This window comes from Phallusia mammillata, chromosome 1 (genome assembly GCF_965637545.1).
Source record: "Phallusia mammillata chromosome 1, kaPhaMamm4.hap1.1, whole genome shotgun sequence".
NCBI lineage: Eukaryota > Metazoa > Chordata > Ascidiacea > Phlebobranchia > Ascidiidae > Phallusia > Phallusia mammillata.
Genome location: NC_137252.1, coordinates 3,501,674 through 3,518,293, shown reverse-complemented (window position 1 = coordinate 3,518,293; position 16,620 = coordinate 3,501,674). Strand labels below are relative to the sequence as shown.

Sequence of the window (16,620 nt, the reverse complement as noted above, 5' to 3'; positions counted from 1 at the left end):
TAGACAAGACAGGAGGAAGTATAAGTAACTTGCACAAATTTGTAAGCACTGATAAACCCGAGGAAAAATCGAACGCGAGTTACGCTATTTTATCGGCAGCACGTTTTGACAAAAATCATTGTTGGCACATTTTCATGGATTAAACAACTATACTTACTATGGATTGGTTAATATGTGAATCGATTCTAAAAATGTGTTCTATCCGGTTTATGCCAGAACAATTTGCAACCGAAAAAGCTTGATTGATATAAGCTTGAGATAAATGACGTTTGATCAGCGACTTCCCCCTACTCATGCCAAGCATTAGATGGTTTAGTACAGGGGTCGGCAACCTCTGGCACGCGTGGTTTTTTCATGGCACGCCAACCGATTTGATTGACGTGACAATTTAACCTGTTGCACTGCTTGTTTATAGTTTTATCATGCTACGGTCATAAAATTCAGCCTTACATGCACATAACACTCTGCTTTCTCTTTATTATTGATATCTGCTGGCACGAACCACTATTATTTCGAAAAACGTTGGCTCGCGAGGTCATTAACATATGGAAATAACAAGCAAATTGGCACGTGTCGCCAAAAAGGTTGCCGACCCCTGGTTTAGTATATTGTTGTGGCTTATGATCGGAAAAGTATGTAAAGAAGCGCAACATGTTGGAGCTGGAATAAACTTTTGCTTAAAGATATGCTGTTGTTCTTTTGTTGTAAATTGCAAGCACAAAAGATAAAAAGTATCCATAGGGTTTAACAACTCAGAAATTTAGTTTATCTTGACCATAAATAGCGATACTTAGCAATTATCACCAAATTAGTTCAAAGGTTTTGTAAAAGGTTTTGTTTTGAGCAAACAATATATGTCTTGTTTTGTGTTCAGACTACTCAACAATTTAGCAGGTTAAATATGGTTAGGTTTGTGCTATTGTTATCTTTCGTACTGTTGATCAACAACTTTCCATCCAACGGTTTTGTCACTTACGGTAAGTAAATTTAGATTTTTCCTAGATTAAACTGTTAGGAAATGCACAGGACTGTGAGTATGTTACGGTGTGGTAAAAAACGCAAGACAGCAGGTGCAACGCAACTTTGCCAAGCTCGGTACCATTTTATTAATAGCAATTAATTTTTCACCACTGCAAGTGACTTATTCGTTTATCAGAAGTGTAGTTAACGACTCCTTTTGGCAAATAAATAAATAACTGATTTAGGTTTTTTGCACTCCTATGCCTGTTAAGTGTAATCACTATTTTTACAGAGGAATGTCGGCATTGGCGGTATTTTTGCAGCTCCCAAGAGGTTTCCTGTGGTTGCCCAGCAACAAGACCTGACAACATTTCAACTACATTTAATGCGTCTCAATGTGTGCCAGTCGACAGATGTGAAGACAACAATGTAACTGCGACGTGCAAAGCAAACCAATTCCAATGCGGCTGTTTTCCAAGGGACAGTAATTGCACGTATGGGCTTGGATGTTACGAAAAGAAACAAATATGTGATGGCATCTACGACTGCTTGGATGGAACAGACGAAGTGAATTGCATTTGCCCAGTAAATGAGTTTCAATGTGCTTGTTACGAAAGTAACACGTGTGCTGGATTGCGTGGCTGCCTGTCAAGTTCCAAAGTATGTGACAGGGTCGATGATTGCAAAGATTACAGCGATGAAGTCAACTGCCCTTGCTGGAAACATGAATTTGAGTGCGATTCTAAATGCATTCCTTTATCTTTAAAATGCAACGGGATTTTTGACTGCGGTGACGGCAGCGACGAAACCAATTGCACATGTAGTGGTTATCAAGTAATGTGCGGATGCATCTATGCTGATCAGATCTGTCCTGCTACTGGGCAATGCATACCTAACACAACAGTGGCCGATGGTAAACCGGACTGCATTGATGAAAGCGACGAACCTTGCGACTATCATTTAGCACAGGCTTATGGTTTAAACTGCGCACATATCTTAATGAATTGCACCAGTGAAAAATCGATGAAAAGGTTTTTGAGGTACCAACCAAACAATTCTTCACATTGCGTTCAGCATCACAGACCGTGTGAAGGACACAAGGACAAAGTTTGTACTGATGACTACTGGATTTGCAACATTCCTCAATGCCAACCACAGGACTTATCATCTTCTACTTTTTATCTAGATCCTAACATAGGCTATCAAATCGCTTTGATTGCTTTTTGTCCATATATGACACCAGATGACTACAACAATTATGCGAAACCGAGTTTTAAATGTCTTGGATATTGGTTAACATTTCCATGTAGCTTGTCACAGATCAATCTTTACGACCAAGATGCCCAGTGCGCTGACAAATCTGATCTGTGTTTCGTCAACGGAGAATTCCGATGTTTCCTTTGCCTTGACAAGCAACTGGTCATCTCAAGGAAGCAGGTGTGCGATGGCGTGATTGACTGCTACGACCTGTCAGATGAATGCTTGTGCGAGAATCAGACGGTGTGCAAAGCCGTGCTTGGCGATTCCCAGTCAACTTGTCCACCAGGTCATATGCACTGCTACAACCAAACAGATTGCCTTCCAATAGATTCTGTGTTGTGCAACGAATCGGTGAATTGCTTGAACATGAGTAACAGCAAACATTGCTATCCACAAATTGACTCTATAATATGTCCCAAGAGCAATACATTAGGAGTAGCATGCGATGGAAGACCTGAATGTTTAAATGCCACTGATGAGTGCCATAATTGCCCAAAACCACAAGCGTTCTGCAATGACACCCAATTTATGTCAGATGCAGAACAACACTGGATGTGTGACGGAATGCGAGGCAGCTTCTACAACGAATCAATTTGTCCCAAACGCTATATTTGTAACAATGGAGGTTTGTCGAGTATTGACGTCATGAAAGTTTGCGATGGAAACTACGACTGTGACGATAAATCGGATGAGGCAAAAGTTCGTTGTAAGAACAAGAGATTTTATTGTCTTAATGGAAATCCATTATCAGTCCCCATTGCTGACAAGGAAGACGGAATCAAAGACTGCTCGGACGGCAGTGACGAATGCCCACGTATCAGCTCTCGTAACACTGTCTTCTCCAATCAGAAGGAAATGATTGCCAACCCTATTTTGACTGCGTTCGTATGGTTTATGGGCATCCTTGCATTGATTGGCAATTTTATAGTGGCGGCAACCGCTGTTAAAAAGACATATCTGAATTGGAATACCGACAATTGCGTAAATAAATGCACTCAAATATTCATTGTCAACCTATCAGTTTCCGACATGTTAATGGGAATCTACTTACTTGCTGTTGCAGTCAAAGGTGTCCAGTTTTCTGGGAGTTATTGTTATTTTGATTCTGAATGGCGTTCAAGCACACAATGCTCGATCTTAGGCGCACTGTGTGTCATTTCATCTCAGACTTCGGCTTTAACCATGGCATTGATATCAGTCTATCGACTTGTGTCTGTGTGGAAGCCATTTCTTACTATGTCACTTGGGTCTAAATGGATTTTATTGGGGTGCTTCTTTGCTTGGTGTGTTGCTTTGGTTATTGCCATTATTCCAACCATTGATTTTGCATCTGGTTACTTTGTGACAACAATCTGGTTTCCTAATTTCGTTCACAAACGTGATTTTGTTTCTTTTGAAGCTGCAATGATTTTGGCACAACGTATATCACCCACCAACAGCACCTTGCTATCATGGCACGACGCTAAACGAGTCATCGACATTAACATGTCGGGGCAATCCATCAAAGGAGAGTTTGGTTACTACGCCAAAACCAGCGTGTGTTTGCCAAGGCTCTTTGCTTCAGAAAGTCATGCAGCTTGGGGATATTCACTGTTCATTATCACAGTCGATTTTGTCTTGTTTATTTTCATGGTAGTCGCTTATATTCTTATTTATCGTCGCAGCAATCGCATGGCCGAGGCAAAAAGCAATGATACGAGCGCTAAAATGCAAAAGCGAATATCCAGATTGCTTCTGACCGATTTTTGTTGCTGGATTCCGATTTGCATCCTAAGTTATTTGTCGCTTGGTGGTGTAGTATTGTCGGACATCGTTTATGTGCTTGCAGCTGCGGTTTTGCTTCCGATCAACAGCGCCCTCAATCCGTTGCTTTATTCATCTTTGATTGACAGCGTTTTGGAGAAATGTAAGAAAGCTCGTGCTTCTTATGCTCGCCGGACTAATACCGAACTCGTTACTATGTAATATTATTTGCATCACTTTTATCGGGAGAACCATTGTTTGCGAGTATTTTGACGACAAAAAGTTTTTCTGTACATAATATGCCCTTTGTTGTCGGCGGATCGGAACGGTCTTATATATTTAAATCCCCCTACATTTAATATTTTCTTTTTGTTCTCGCTTTTGTATTCTGTTTGTTTTTAAAGTTTCTGGTTTTTAATTTGGTGTGAGTGATGATTTTGCTTGTAAATAGTAATTTTCCTTTTCTTGATGAACATCTTAATTCATAATAAACCAAATGATGGATATAGTTCTGAACATACATGTGACAGAACCAGCTGATGATATTTCTTTTAAATACGAAGTGCCTTTGCAAACTTCCCAAATTGAGATTTGTGTTTGAGCAGAACGTGATATGTTGTTTTTAAATTCGTAAACGCAGTTGTGTGGTAACTTATACAAAAAAAATTGACATTGATTTTTGCAATAAAATGTCAAAGAGAATAACAAAAACAATGCTTAGAATGAAAACAAATCTTCCGAACATCGGAACAAGTATCTCATAATTTTTTTAAATATTGGACATAAAGCGTATGACTTTTCATAAACAGTCGGTTCCATCCCTGGACGAAAGTTGCTTGAAAAGTTGACGTAACTTGTTTGTTCGCTCCTCAACTCATATTAGTGAGGTAAAAAAATTGCTGAAACAATACGCCTGAGTAGTTTTTGTCTCAGTTTTGTGAATTAATTACGTCTCTTTTAATGTAATACATTATAATGATCTTGTATAGGTTTCTGTCAAATGTACTTTGGTTTCGTCATTTCGGGGCACAATGTAATAGACTGGGCAAAAATCTAACCGTCAAAACCGTTACATTAGGTCTGCATATTCTTGGGCAGTAACAAGTTACATTTTATTATTTCGAGAAATACATTTGGAAAGGCATGGAACAAAATTATAGAAACTTTTCGAGTTGTATGTTTCAATTCAGAATCGTTTTTCAACCTCACTCAACTGGTAAATGACTTCGCCTACTTATACATTTATGTTAAAGTTCGTAACTTTATTTAGAAGTCTAAGTTAGTTTCACAATATGTATTGTTACACTTTTGCTTTACAGTAATTACAACTTTTTAATGTGTTAATCTGTCAACTTAAAACACTTTACCTGAAATGGTTTTTGGTAGCCCGCGAGACGGTCCCATGTTTATCCGCTAAATAAATAATTCAGCTTCTGCGCCACCTATCGGAATTTAGCTAAATGTACAGAAAATATAAAAGATTTTAAATTTGTTTTATAATGCAAGTTCTTTTTTTATTAACGTCTAATAGAGCAAGAACATTGAAATGAAAAGAAAATCAAAAGAATGATACTACCTAACTCTAACAATGAACTACAGCTAGAAAACAAGAGCTCTGCAACTGAGCCGCCCTTACTGGTACACAAAAGATTCATTACAAATCCAACGACCTTTTAAAGTTTATTTCCAGTTAAGCGATGTGCACTGCTCTTACACATTAGCGTGCGTAGGTATAGATGAAGGATATGACGTACTATAGCATCACGTGACGTTTTAATAGACTTTATCGATAACAGTGTAAGCCAAAACCACAGGATAAAACAACAATACAATAAACTTATGGTTTCTTGCCCTTCATCTAAAACAGGGGTCACAAAACTTTTTTTCATGGCGGTACGGATATAAATTAAAAATAACATGCGAGGGCCACATAGACTACAAAACCTAACACAGCCCACTCCCAAACTTTGTTCCGCTAAGCGTTTTTGTGGGACCAACACGAGTACAGTCTCATTTAGAATCAGTTAGTGCTACAGTAGAATAGTAAAATTGTGTTGAAAATTATGGACAGAATCTTTTCTACTGGCAAAACTTATTTATTTCATCACAATTAACAATAGAAGTTTGTTTGTTATCGCACAATAACGGAGACATTGATACTTTAGTATTATCGGTGATGTAACAAACAGCTTTTGAATATTTTGATGCGTTTTGTGAAACTAGGTGAACTTAATCCTAGAGGTTGTTGCAGAAATACCGTTACTTTAACTTAAATTTTAACGGTTGACCACAGCTTCAGTTTTTTCAGAAAACATATTAGATATATAACAAAAAGAAATACGCTAGCGGGCCGGATGAAAAAACGTCTGACACGCGGGCTATAGTTTGATGACCCCTGATCTAAATAAAAGCAGTATAAATGAAAGTATAAATAAAACACAACCAGTGAAGTATCAAAGTACTAAACTAATTTTCCTTCTTAGACAAAATCGGAGGCACATATCGGGTCTAATCACAAATACAAAATATGTATATCGCGTAGGTTAAACACATAGACTAAAACTACACCAAACTATTTTCATTTTCGTTGGATTTGCATCCGAGACATTTTCTTAGACATTTTGCCAGTTCTATTCCTGGCGATCCACCGACAAAAACAAAAAACTTAAATATTTTTTTTCCTAAACCGCAACATTCTTTCTCAGGGGGTTCGTTGTCAGGCATCAACAAGCAAGAAAATACATTGAGTATGGTCCAAAGGATACCAACAAATGTGAAAAACGCCAATATATGATCATCAGTACATGGCGCCATGACTGTAAAAAAACGTACGATTCAATAAAATCAGCGAAATCAAAATTAAACAGACAATGTGTAGGAACAATAATTACAAAGTTAAACCAAGAATGTGTCTCAAATTCGTATCGGGGTCTTGCGATTTACAATACAAATTTTTTTTGTAAGAAATAACATTGACTTTGTTTTGTTCATTTAGGGTTTCAGACAAACATTTGTTTTTCTTAGTTAACTCACCGTTAAGTTTTGACTTGTTATTGACTTGTAAAAATGTACTTCTCAATCGTGCAGCAGTCAGGCTCCAACTAAGTAATAATTCAAAGAAAATAAAGCATAAACTTTCGTCTAATAATATAGCGGAAAATCTTTTGACACCATAACTCTTACAATACAAGACATAGGAAATGTCGATAGGTGGCGTAATAACCACTGGCCTTACATGGAAAAGAAGATTTTGTCAAATTTTTTTATGGCAAATTGAAAGAGAGTGGGGCTTTGTAATTGAAATAACTCCTAACCTTTATACTTACTTCCCAACCTTATCCCTGTCTATTGAATATTTCTGCTTTTAACCACCTATTAATATTTTCAAAATTTTGTTGTTCCCTTCTCAAATTTTATTCTGGTTTTGCCACTGAGGCCATACTGAATGGCTTTGAAACACTTTTAGAGCTAAAGCACCATTAATTTACAAAATTACTTTGCCACTTTAATGTGTTACTTCGTCGGTGAAGGCAAATTTTGAAATGGGTTTGCAATTTTTACCAGACACACTCACAATTCGTCACCAATTAAGCGCTGTATTTGACATAAATAAAACATGTAGCCAACTTGAATACCTTTTACCTTTTAAACAATGACTGGAAAGTTATGAAAAGTTAAATACCATTCTCGGTCGATTGAAGATTTTGCTTGTCAGTTGAAGAAAGTTTGCTTAATTTACAACTTCTGGTGTGGATGTTTAACCAAACTTAAAAACAACCTAATAATCTTACTAAAACAACAACACATTACTGGCTGACTTTTTACCAAATTTTATGACTTGTCGTTTAATTAGTGTGAACAAGCGAATCAGAAAAATATCAGATAGGGAAACAAACTTATAGATGATATTCACTTGTAAAGCAATATAAATCAACTGCTGTTTATACAGCAAGTTTAGCACTATAATCTTCATTAAGATAATGCAAACTGTTCATTCTATACACCAACCTACTGTAATCCTTGTTTTGAAACACCCAACCCTACACCCTAAGGTGTGTCGTTAGCACAAAGCCAAATATTTATTTGCAGTCACGTAAAAAAACGTCAAATTAACATTATCACTGTTTTTTAGACTGGCTGACTTGCATTATCGAGTTTTAAATCAAGTTTTGCAGAAAGCCATCGGCAACAGATTAACTGATCTACCATTTTTAAATTGTCTGCCCGTTTGTGACAAACAATTCCACCTCCACATACCGTTGTTGTTTAAAGTAAAGGAAATGACGTTTCAGTTATTCACGTGATAAATCATCAGTTTTAATTGCGTTGCATTGTGTGTGTATTTATTGGGAACATATCAGAGAAAAATATAACAGAATTTCAATTTGTTTTATAAAACAAGTTATTTTTCAAAAATTTCGTCTAATAAAGCATAAACTTTGTTAGTTTTCACATTTTTATATTTTTTTCATAGATTTAATATTTGTGTTTATAATTTAATTTAAATATCAACTGCAAAAAAAACCAAAACAGCAGAAACTATGTCACTGAAATAAATCGATTTGACTAATATAAATATAAAGATCTTGTTGCAAAAATAAACTGAGAAAATGAAAAAATGATACTACCTAACAACGAACTACAGCTATAATAGAGTGCTCTGCAACTGAGCCCAACCTTACGGTTACATACAAGATTCATGACAAGTCCAGCGACCGTTTAAAGTTTATGTCCAGCTAAGCGCTTTGCCCTGCTCTTACACATTAGCGTGCGTAGGTTTGAAGGATATGACGTATCATAAGTTCATCATGTGACGTTTTAATAGGCTTTATCGATGATGCAACAGTGTAAGCCAGTCATCTCCAATAGTGTTTTTATATTTTCTTTTGATTACTTTTTAAAACCTGCCTCAAAATGCTTCCAGTTAATGTCGCTTTTTTTATGCAAATTAAACAAAAAATGTTAATTAACCTGGTTGAAGCGTCCTAAAAAAACACATGATCAAAATAGATCGCAAATTGTAGTGCTTCATTGAAGGTTCCTGTTACGCCAGGCCTATTGTATGAGTGATACCGAATCAAGCCGGTCTCCCAAGCAATCCCATACAGCAAGGCCCAGGCTAGAAGCTTTCGGTACCACAGACTTCAATGGGACTGACGCACTTTGATTTATAAGCATGCCGTGATCGCAGGTCTGCATGGACGCTTCATGGCTGATTCCAGTATGTGCATATGTTTACCTTATCAGTTCATTGACGTTTGAATGATAATGGTGATGATACCTTTGTCGTAAACATTATTAAGACAGCCCACGTAAGGGTTTTAACTAGAGATGTACCGAATATTCGGTTTGCCGAATTTATTCGGCCGAATCGGCCACTTTTGCAAAGATTCGGTTTCGGCCGAATAATTTGTTGCGATTCGGCCGAAACCGAATCTTTTACGAACACACATTTAAAGCGTTAAGCGTGTCTCTTCTCCTTTGTACCAACGAAAATCCCGTAAATAATTGTATTTTTTGACACATTATCGTTTTTCCCACTGCAGACAACTAATCAGTAATTCATTGTCGGGCTGCAAATTATGCTTAAGGCTATGTTAAACCCCACAGAACCAAAATGAGGACGAAACACAACCATTCTGCACTAATTGCCTGATAGATAAACTTATGTTTTTATGTCAAAAGCGTAGCCTACCACTTCGCGTGACGTCAAAAATGATTCGGTTGATTCGGCCGAATTTATTCGGCAAAACCGCCGAATATTCGGTTTCGGCCGAATCGAAATTTAGCCGATTCGGTACATCACTAGTTTTAACCATCTGACATAATTGTAAGTTAGCAGAAGTTCATATTAGCATGTTTTGAGTTGGTGGCTTTTATTCAGCATAACTGATAAAATATGTGTGTGATCTTACGTAAAACGCGACGTGCCGGCAAAAGGGTAAAACATTTTCCACAACAAAACATGTACAATTTTCGATCGCAAGTTATATTTCAGTACATAAAAGTTGTTGTGATCCTTTTGACAACAAACATGCCACAAGGTGCAAAGCAGTGTTTTAAACTTGGGACTTTCTTACCTTCTTTCTTCCAACCTTTCAAGCTTGACTGATTTCGCAACACACCGTTTTTGTACGTGATAGTTTTCGGTGGTTTATTCTGCAATACCTGAAATGAACATTTGACTTAAGCGCTGGATTCAAAAACGAAATTCAGCGGCTAAAACCATAATCATTATTTACAACATTACTTTGCCACTTCAATGCGATGTATGAGTTTGTCTTTACAGGAAAACTCTTAAAAATAGATTTATAAGATTGCCATGCACACTTACAAAACGTCACCCAGTCAAATAACATGAAAAGAGACATGTGTCGAATATTCTGCAGCACACAGTTTGAGAATCAAACTGTTTATAACATATATTTATAGAGAGCGTATAACAAGACATAGTTATATATCAGTTCTGTTTCATGTATTATAGCTTTCTTAACTAACATACCTACCTTTGTTGAAGAATAAATTGCCACGATTTAAATAGGCCTACACCTTTCAGTCGTACAATGCTCAATTTGAAACCGTTCTCTTTCAATAAAGAGATAATAACTGTGCTAATGGATTGTTCAGTCGGACGGCCAAAACATAAATTCGAACGTTTTCAATGAAACGAGTTAACGCTTCAGCTATTTTCTATTGCCAGGAAAGAAACTCGTCTTGTGCACTTGGGGATTACCCATTTGTGAAACATTGGTTTCGCCATAGCGCGGTTGACTGCTTTTTTTTGTCTACATGTCTAATGTATTTCTTTTTTCACATTATTTGTTGCCATCATAACAGGCAAACTATCAGCCCATTTGTTAACATTTTGAGTTTGGTCACACTTAAAGTCTGAATGATGCCTTTACCCAAAATTTGAACCTAGATTAGCTTGCAACTTTAAAAATAAATATAAAATAAAAGTTTGATAGCCTAACACGGTTAGAATATGTGAACCAAAATTAATTCGTTGTGATGGAATACTACGTACAGCATTGGTGTGGCACAAAAATAGGAATTGCTGATTTGACTTTAAGCCCGGCATTTTGTATAACTATAACACCAACTAATTTATTCATCATGGAAACTATAGACGACAATTGAACAAAAAAGTGTCACAATGTCATGTGTTGACTCAACCACAGCAGTGCAAGCAGTGGCGTAGGCAGCCAAAAAGTTTGGGAGGGGCCAAATAATTTGATGTGGTTTGACGGTACAGCCAAACGCTTTATTGATTTATTTCGTGTCTGCAGAAATAAAAGCACGGATTTCGGCCTACAACTTGGTGACAAAAGTCATTTTTGGTAATTTATACAATCTTTTGACAGTTGAGAGACAAAACCATAATGATGAGGGACGAAACTACACTAAATTTAAGTTTATCAATGTACAACTTTGAAAATTTGGGAGGGGCCATGGTTCCGGAACACTTTGTGGGCTAATAACATCTATTACTATAAATAATACTATAAATAACGCTCATAACATACGCATTTAAACATATTACATATAATCTTACATATATGTATATATATAGAAAATATGTGTATTGATTTTCTTTTCCATTTTTTCGGGCCTTGAATAACCTATATACCTTTGTTATTACATGAAAAATAACTTCTTACTCGCAGAAGCGAACTATACCATTGGTTTCGTCACCACATGACTCACAACTTTGTCTGTCTCATGTGCTAATTGTTTTCAAGTCCTTACCTTATATACCCTGGCGAACAAAATTGTCGAACAATCTTCGAATGTTATGAACATATATAGTGGCGAAAACTAAAAATCTTAATATGTTGTTTATTTGTCAAGATAGGTATACCTTGTTAGAAGTGCTGTATGATACGTAAACAACAGCATACAATGTTTTTCTGACTAAACGTTTGACGTTCGCAGTTCTATATTTGTTCCATGTGTATAGATCAAAATCCTGTTCTCTTTTTTTAAACTCTCTTATGTACGACGGGCTCCTTCCAAACCATTTGGGTACTAGTTTATCACTTTTACGACATATAGGCACACGTCGGTTTTAACAACGAAAACTACTTTAATACGAATAATCACATGAGTTAAACACGCAAAACTACACCAAACTAGTATTTTCACTTTCTTTAGGTTTGCAACCCCAAGATTTCCTCAGCACTTTTGCAATCCCAATTCCTGGCGATCCACCAAGAAAACAAAACAACCAATACAAAGGTTTTCCGAAACAACAACATTCGTTCTCTGGGGATCCGCTGGTAAGCGTCAAGAAGAAAGACATTACGTTGAGAAAATTCCAAAGGACACCAATAAATATCAAATAATCCAATACAGGATCATTATTGTATGGCATAATGCCTGTCAAGAAACATATAAATTATTAAAATCAGCGCTAAAATTGAAAATGACTAACGAGCGAACAACAATTACAATTTATTACAAAAGTTATTACAAAAAATGTGCCTGAAGTTCGTACAATGGTCTTGTGGTATACAAAACATAAATACTCATTCCACTATTAATCTCGCCTGATTTTTGTTTTTGTTTATTTAGGGTTTAAGATAAATACTATTCATAAACGTATTTTCTTTGTTACCTTACCTTCAAAAAGTTTTGACTTGGTAATACTTGGTAATCTTAAGCATACAGACTCCAACTTAATAACATTCATTAGAACTCAAGCATTAAAATATTCTGACTAAAAATAGGGGAAAATCAATGGACACCATAAGTCTTTTTAAGATAAATTTTGGAACTAATGTTAGGTTTGCGGAAAAACAAATGATTATAATTGTAAAAGAAAATCCTGTCAATATTGTTCTGCTTGCGTTTGAAATAACTCTAAACCTAACGTTCATATTTAGTTCCCAAAATTATTTAGTTTTATTCCTGTCTATAACTGCTCATAGAATATTTTTGCTTTTTAACCACCTATTAGTATTTTTAAAATTTTGTTGTCCCCTTTTCAAATTTTGTTCTGGTTTTGTCACTGAGACTATACTGGATAGCTGTGGAACACTTTTAGAGCAAATCACAATTATTGTACAAAATTACTTTGCCACTTTATAGTGTTACTTCGTCGGTGAAGGCAAATTTTAATAAGGGTTTGTAATGTTTACCACACACACGCACAATTCGTCATCAATTAAGTGATGTACCTGGCATAAATGAAACATATACCCTACTTGAATCCATTTTTTTAAGCTGCACACAGTTTGAGAAATATCCCTTTATGATTTTAACTTCGTTAAACAAACGATAGATAACATATAGGTATACTGAAAATAATGATCTGTTTTTTTTCTTTTACTTGTAGCTTTCCTAACCAATGTACCTTTGATGAAGATTGAATATTTAAAAAGTTAAGAAGCCTCGACGAAAGTAAACCTGTTGGTCGTACGAGACTTTACTGTGATAACGTTCTCTTGCGCTGTAACGATAGTAGCTATAATACTGGATTGTATGTATATAATAGGCCAAACGGTCAATACCGAAGGCCTCGATGTTTACAATGTAAATATATTTACAATTGACTGAAAAAGAACACATCTCGTGTATTTACCCCTGGTTCCGCCAGAGAACGCCTGACTTTGCCAATCTTGGTTTTGTGTTCAGATGTTTTATTGTAAAAGTGCTGGTACAATACGAAAACCACAGCAAATTGTTTTTTTCCTAACTGAGAGTTTGACGTTGCCAGTAGTTCAACACTCTCTGCTATATTTTCATTTTAAACTCTCTCGTGCACGACGGGCTATTTGTCTTTCTAATTAAGTTCTGTGGATTTAGTTCATCAATTTTATGATCATATCCTGTGAGACAAATTGAACGCACACATAGGGTTTAACAACCAGGACCTTAATATATTACCACATATTTGCATCGTATTAGCTAAACATACAAGACTACACTAAACAACTTTCATGTTTGGGTGGTTTACAACCCAAACATGTTCTCAGCTTTTTTGCCATTGTTATTCCTGGTGATCCACCCAAAAAAACAAAAATTCGATACATTTCTTTCCCGCAACACACACAGTTGTTCTCTGCACATCCGCAAAGCGTCAAGAAAAATGCAAGTAGGTGAAGAACTGTCCAAAGTACACCAACCATTGCCAAATATATCAATATTGGTCCAGGATTCAAATTCTGTCCCAAATCCCCAGGTTTGTCTCTTGCTGTACAAAGCAAAAAGTAGCATTATTTCCGCAATCAATATATGCGGGTTTTGTTTTGTTATTTAATAGAGTTTTCTGAAAAACTCTAATGGCATCGGGCGTACAGTTATGTTACATTGCCTGTATATTTGTTTTTGTTAAGTTTTTTGTTTACTAACAAGTTATGTGCGATAGCATTCAAACACGTGGTTTACAAAGTGTACAATGTTGGAAGCACAAGAGTGGGCTATTTGTTATATGGTGGAAACTACAATTGTAAATGAAAAGAAATACTGTGATCGTCTCATTTCGGCAACAAGCTTATAAGTCCATAAAACAGTGTGGGGGCAGAACATATTGCCAGCAGAAGACAAGAGAAACAAGCACGGTCCACGAACACTTTCTGATAAGCCACGTTACTACGGTTTTGCCGGATGTAGTTGTTCATAGCAAATGCTGTAGCCGGGGCACCACCAATCAGTGTGAAAAGATGCAGGTCGTTTTCTGGTAATGCAGGTCGCGATTTTTTAATTGGTTTCTCTTATCTTAACTATAGAAACGAAATAAGAGCAGAAACCTTATCAAAAACAGTATATCTCACAATATGCTGGAGGTTAGGGGTATTAGGTTTGGGATTAGGTATTATTAATAAAACTTCAATAAGACTAAGTAAAATTTACTTTCTAATTTAAAATTTTAAAAACTTACTTCCCAACCCTAACCTTCTTTTGCTGTTAAATATTTCAGTTCTTGCGCCACCTATCGAAAGCTAGCTAATTGTGCGGCTGACGTGAGTTTTAGTGTTAGTGTTTAGACTAGTGATGTCGCGGACAGAAATTATGGAATTTTTGTTCGCACCGCGAAATTTGAAGCTGTTCGCAAACTGCACCAAAACTGCAAATTTTGAAAAGAGTTTTGTTGACACTGTACTGCACCGCATCTAATATTGTACCATAAACTCCTACATCACTTCTTAAGTCTGCAACGCAAACATTTAACACATTTTATTGTTTATCTTGAAAAGCTACAAGTTTGCATGAATTAGTCAAACAGCAACGGTTTTACAAAATCATAAATTTCATGCAAAACCAACGACAAAATACAACATTCACTTTTCTAAAAATTATAAAACAATTAATGAATTTTGGAATGTGGACATAACCAGCAATCATGTCTTTTACGATAGAAAAACGTAACAAATTTGTGTTCATATTGTCGATGTTTTTTAATACAAAAGTCATTAAGCAAGTTGCGCGGTGTGCGGTATAAAAAGTAATGACATAAAAAGGCGACATACAAAGCGACATAAAAAGTTTTAAAACCCGCTGCAGTACGTTTAAAATTACCCCGAAAACTTACGCGGCCGCCTAAGCGGCGCGGTTGACACCACTAATTTATACCAAAAGAACTCATTTCGCGTCGTTGGGATTTCCCCTTGTTCGAAAGTTTGGTTTCGTCTCATTACTTGCTAATCTAGAAATGTTTTCATTTTTTTTTTGATAAACTATTTTAAGTTTTTCAGGCTATATGCTTTATTTTTTTAGGTATATGTTTTTTTTTGTTTCTTTGTTGAAAGCTCTGGTATATACAGGTTGCATTTCAATGATGCTATTACAGTCGCGCTTGCTTATACCAGTGTTGCGTCACACACAAATAAATATATGCCTGTTGAGCATTTAGAGCCTTACACGCTCAATAAGGACCATACACCACAATTGCTAAATCCTTGATAACATGGCGTGTCAAACTGCTTTGCAAACTATAGTTTAAAAACTGTCTTGTTATAACAAGTTGGCAACTTAATATTTAACTCATGGTAGTCTCGTGGGGCAAGAAGACACTGCTACACCACACTAAAACTGTCATTTTCGACTGGTTTAAAGCCCATTGCCTTCAACGTTTTGCCCAACGCTATTCCTGGTGATGCACCCAACGAGCGATACACTCCAATAACACAGCCACAGCATTCCTGTTCCGGATGTTTGTTGCTCCAGGTGAATAAACAAGCAAAAACATTTAGCACAAACCAATACACACCGATGATTGCGAACAATATTAACCAAGGATCTTCGTCAAAGTTGCACGGCATCTAAAAAAATGTCATATATCTAAATTCACTAAACAACTGTTTTTTTATTACGCTTCCAGACTCAAAATACATTTTCAAAAGTTATCTCAACCGCCACTCTTTTGTTACACAAACTAAAACAATTCGGTCATATAATTAACTTCAAACACACATTTCCTTAATGAAGCTGTACCTATTTTTATTAACTGACCTTGTTAAAAGTTTGACTTGATAAAGACTTGCTGAAAATGTACCTTCGAGTTGTTCAACGTGACGCTTCAAACTAGAAACTTTTCATCTGAGCTTGTGTTCATTGAACCACAAAGGAATTTAACCAGCTCCATGCTATCGCCACTCAAGACAGTTTTTCTCTACATTTTTCGCCCTTCGAGTTTTTTTACCAATGTTCATGAAC

The 16,620-nt window shown here is 36.2% G+C and overlaps 1 protein-coding gene and 1 long non-coding RNA gene across 2 annotated transcripts; one reads left to right on the top strand and one right to left on the bottom strand.

Moving 5' to 3' along the window:
* Positions 1-901: 901 nt before the first annotated feature.
* On the top strand, positions 902-4,381 carry LOC145213699 (uncharacterized). The gene is made up of 2 exons (XM_080082106.1): positions 902-977; positions 1,253-4,381. The coding sequence occupies exons 1-2, from the start codon at positions 902-904 to the stop codon at positions 4,183-4,185; spliced, it is 3,009 nt and encodes a 1,002-aa protein (XP_079938232.1). The 3' UTR covers positions 4,186-4,381.
* A 1,243-nt stretch (positions 4,382-5,624) lies between these two features.
* On the bottom strand, positions 5,625-7,059 carry LOC145204635 (uncharacterized). Its single transcript, XR_013853517.1, has 2 exons — positions 6,997-7,059; positions 5,625-6,779 (listed from the first exon to the last, which is right to left on the bottom strand). It is a non-coding gene; the product is annotated as an uncharacterized LOC145204635 (long non-coding RNA).
* Positions 7,060-16,620: the final 9,561 nt, after the last annotated feature.

Excerpts from the sequence above, each read along its gene's own strand:
- LOC145213699 (XM_080082106.1), top strand. The coding sequence starts at position 902 with ATGGTTAGGTTTGTGCTATTGTTATCTTTCGTACTGTTGATCAACAAC. Across the intron at positions 978-1,252 it reads CAACGGTTTTGTCACTTACG|AGGAATGTCGGCATTGGCGG; the intron begins GTAAGTAAATTT and ends CTATTTTTACAG.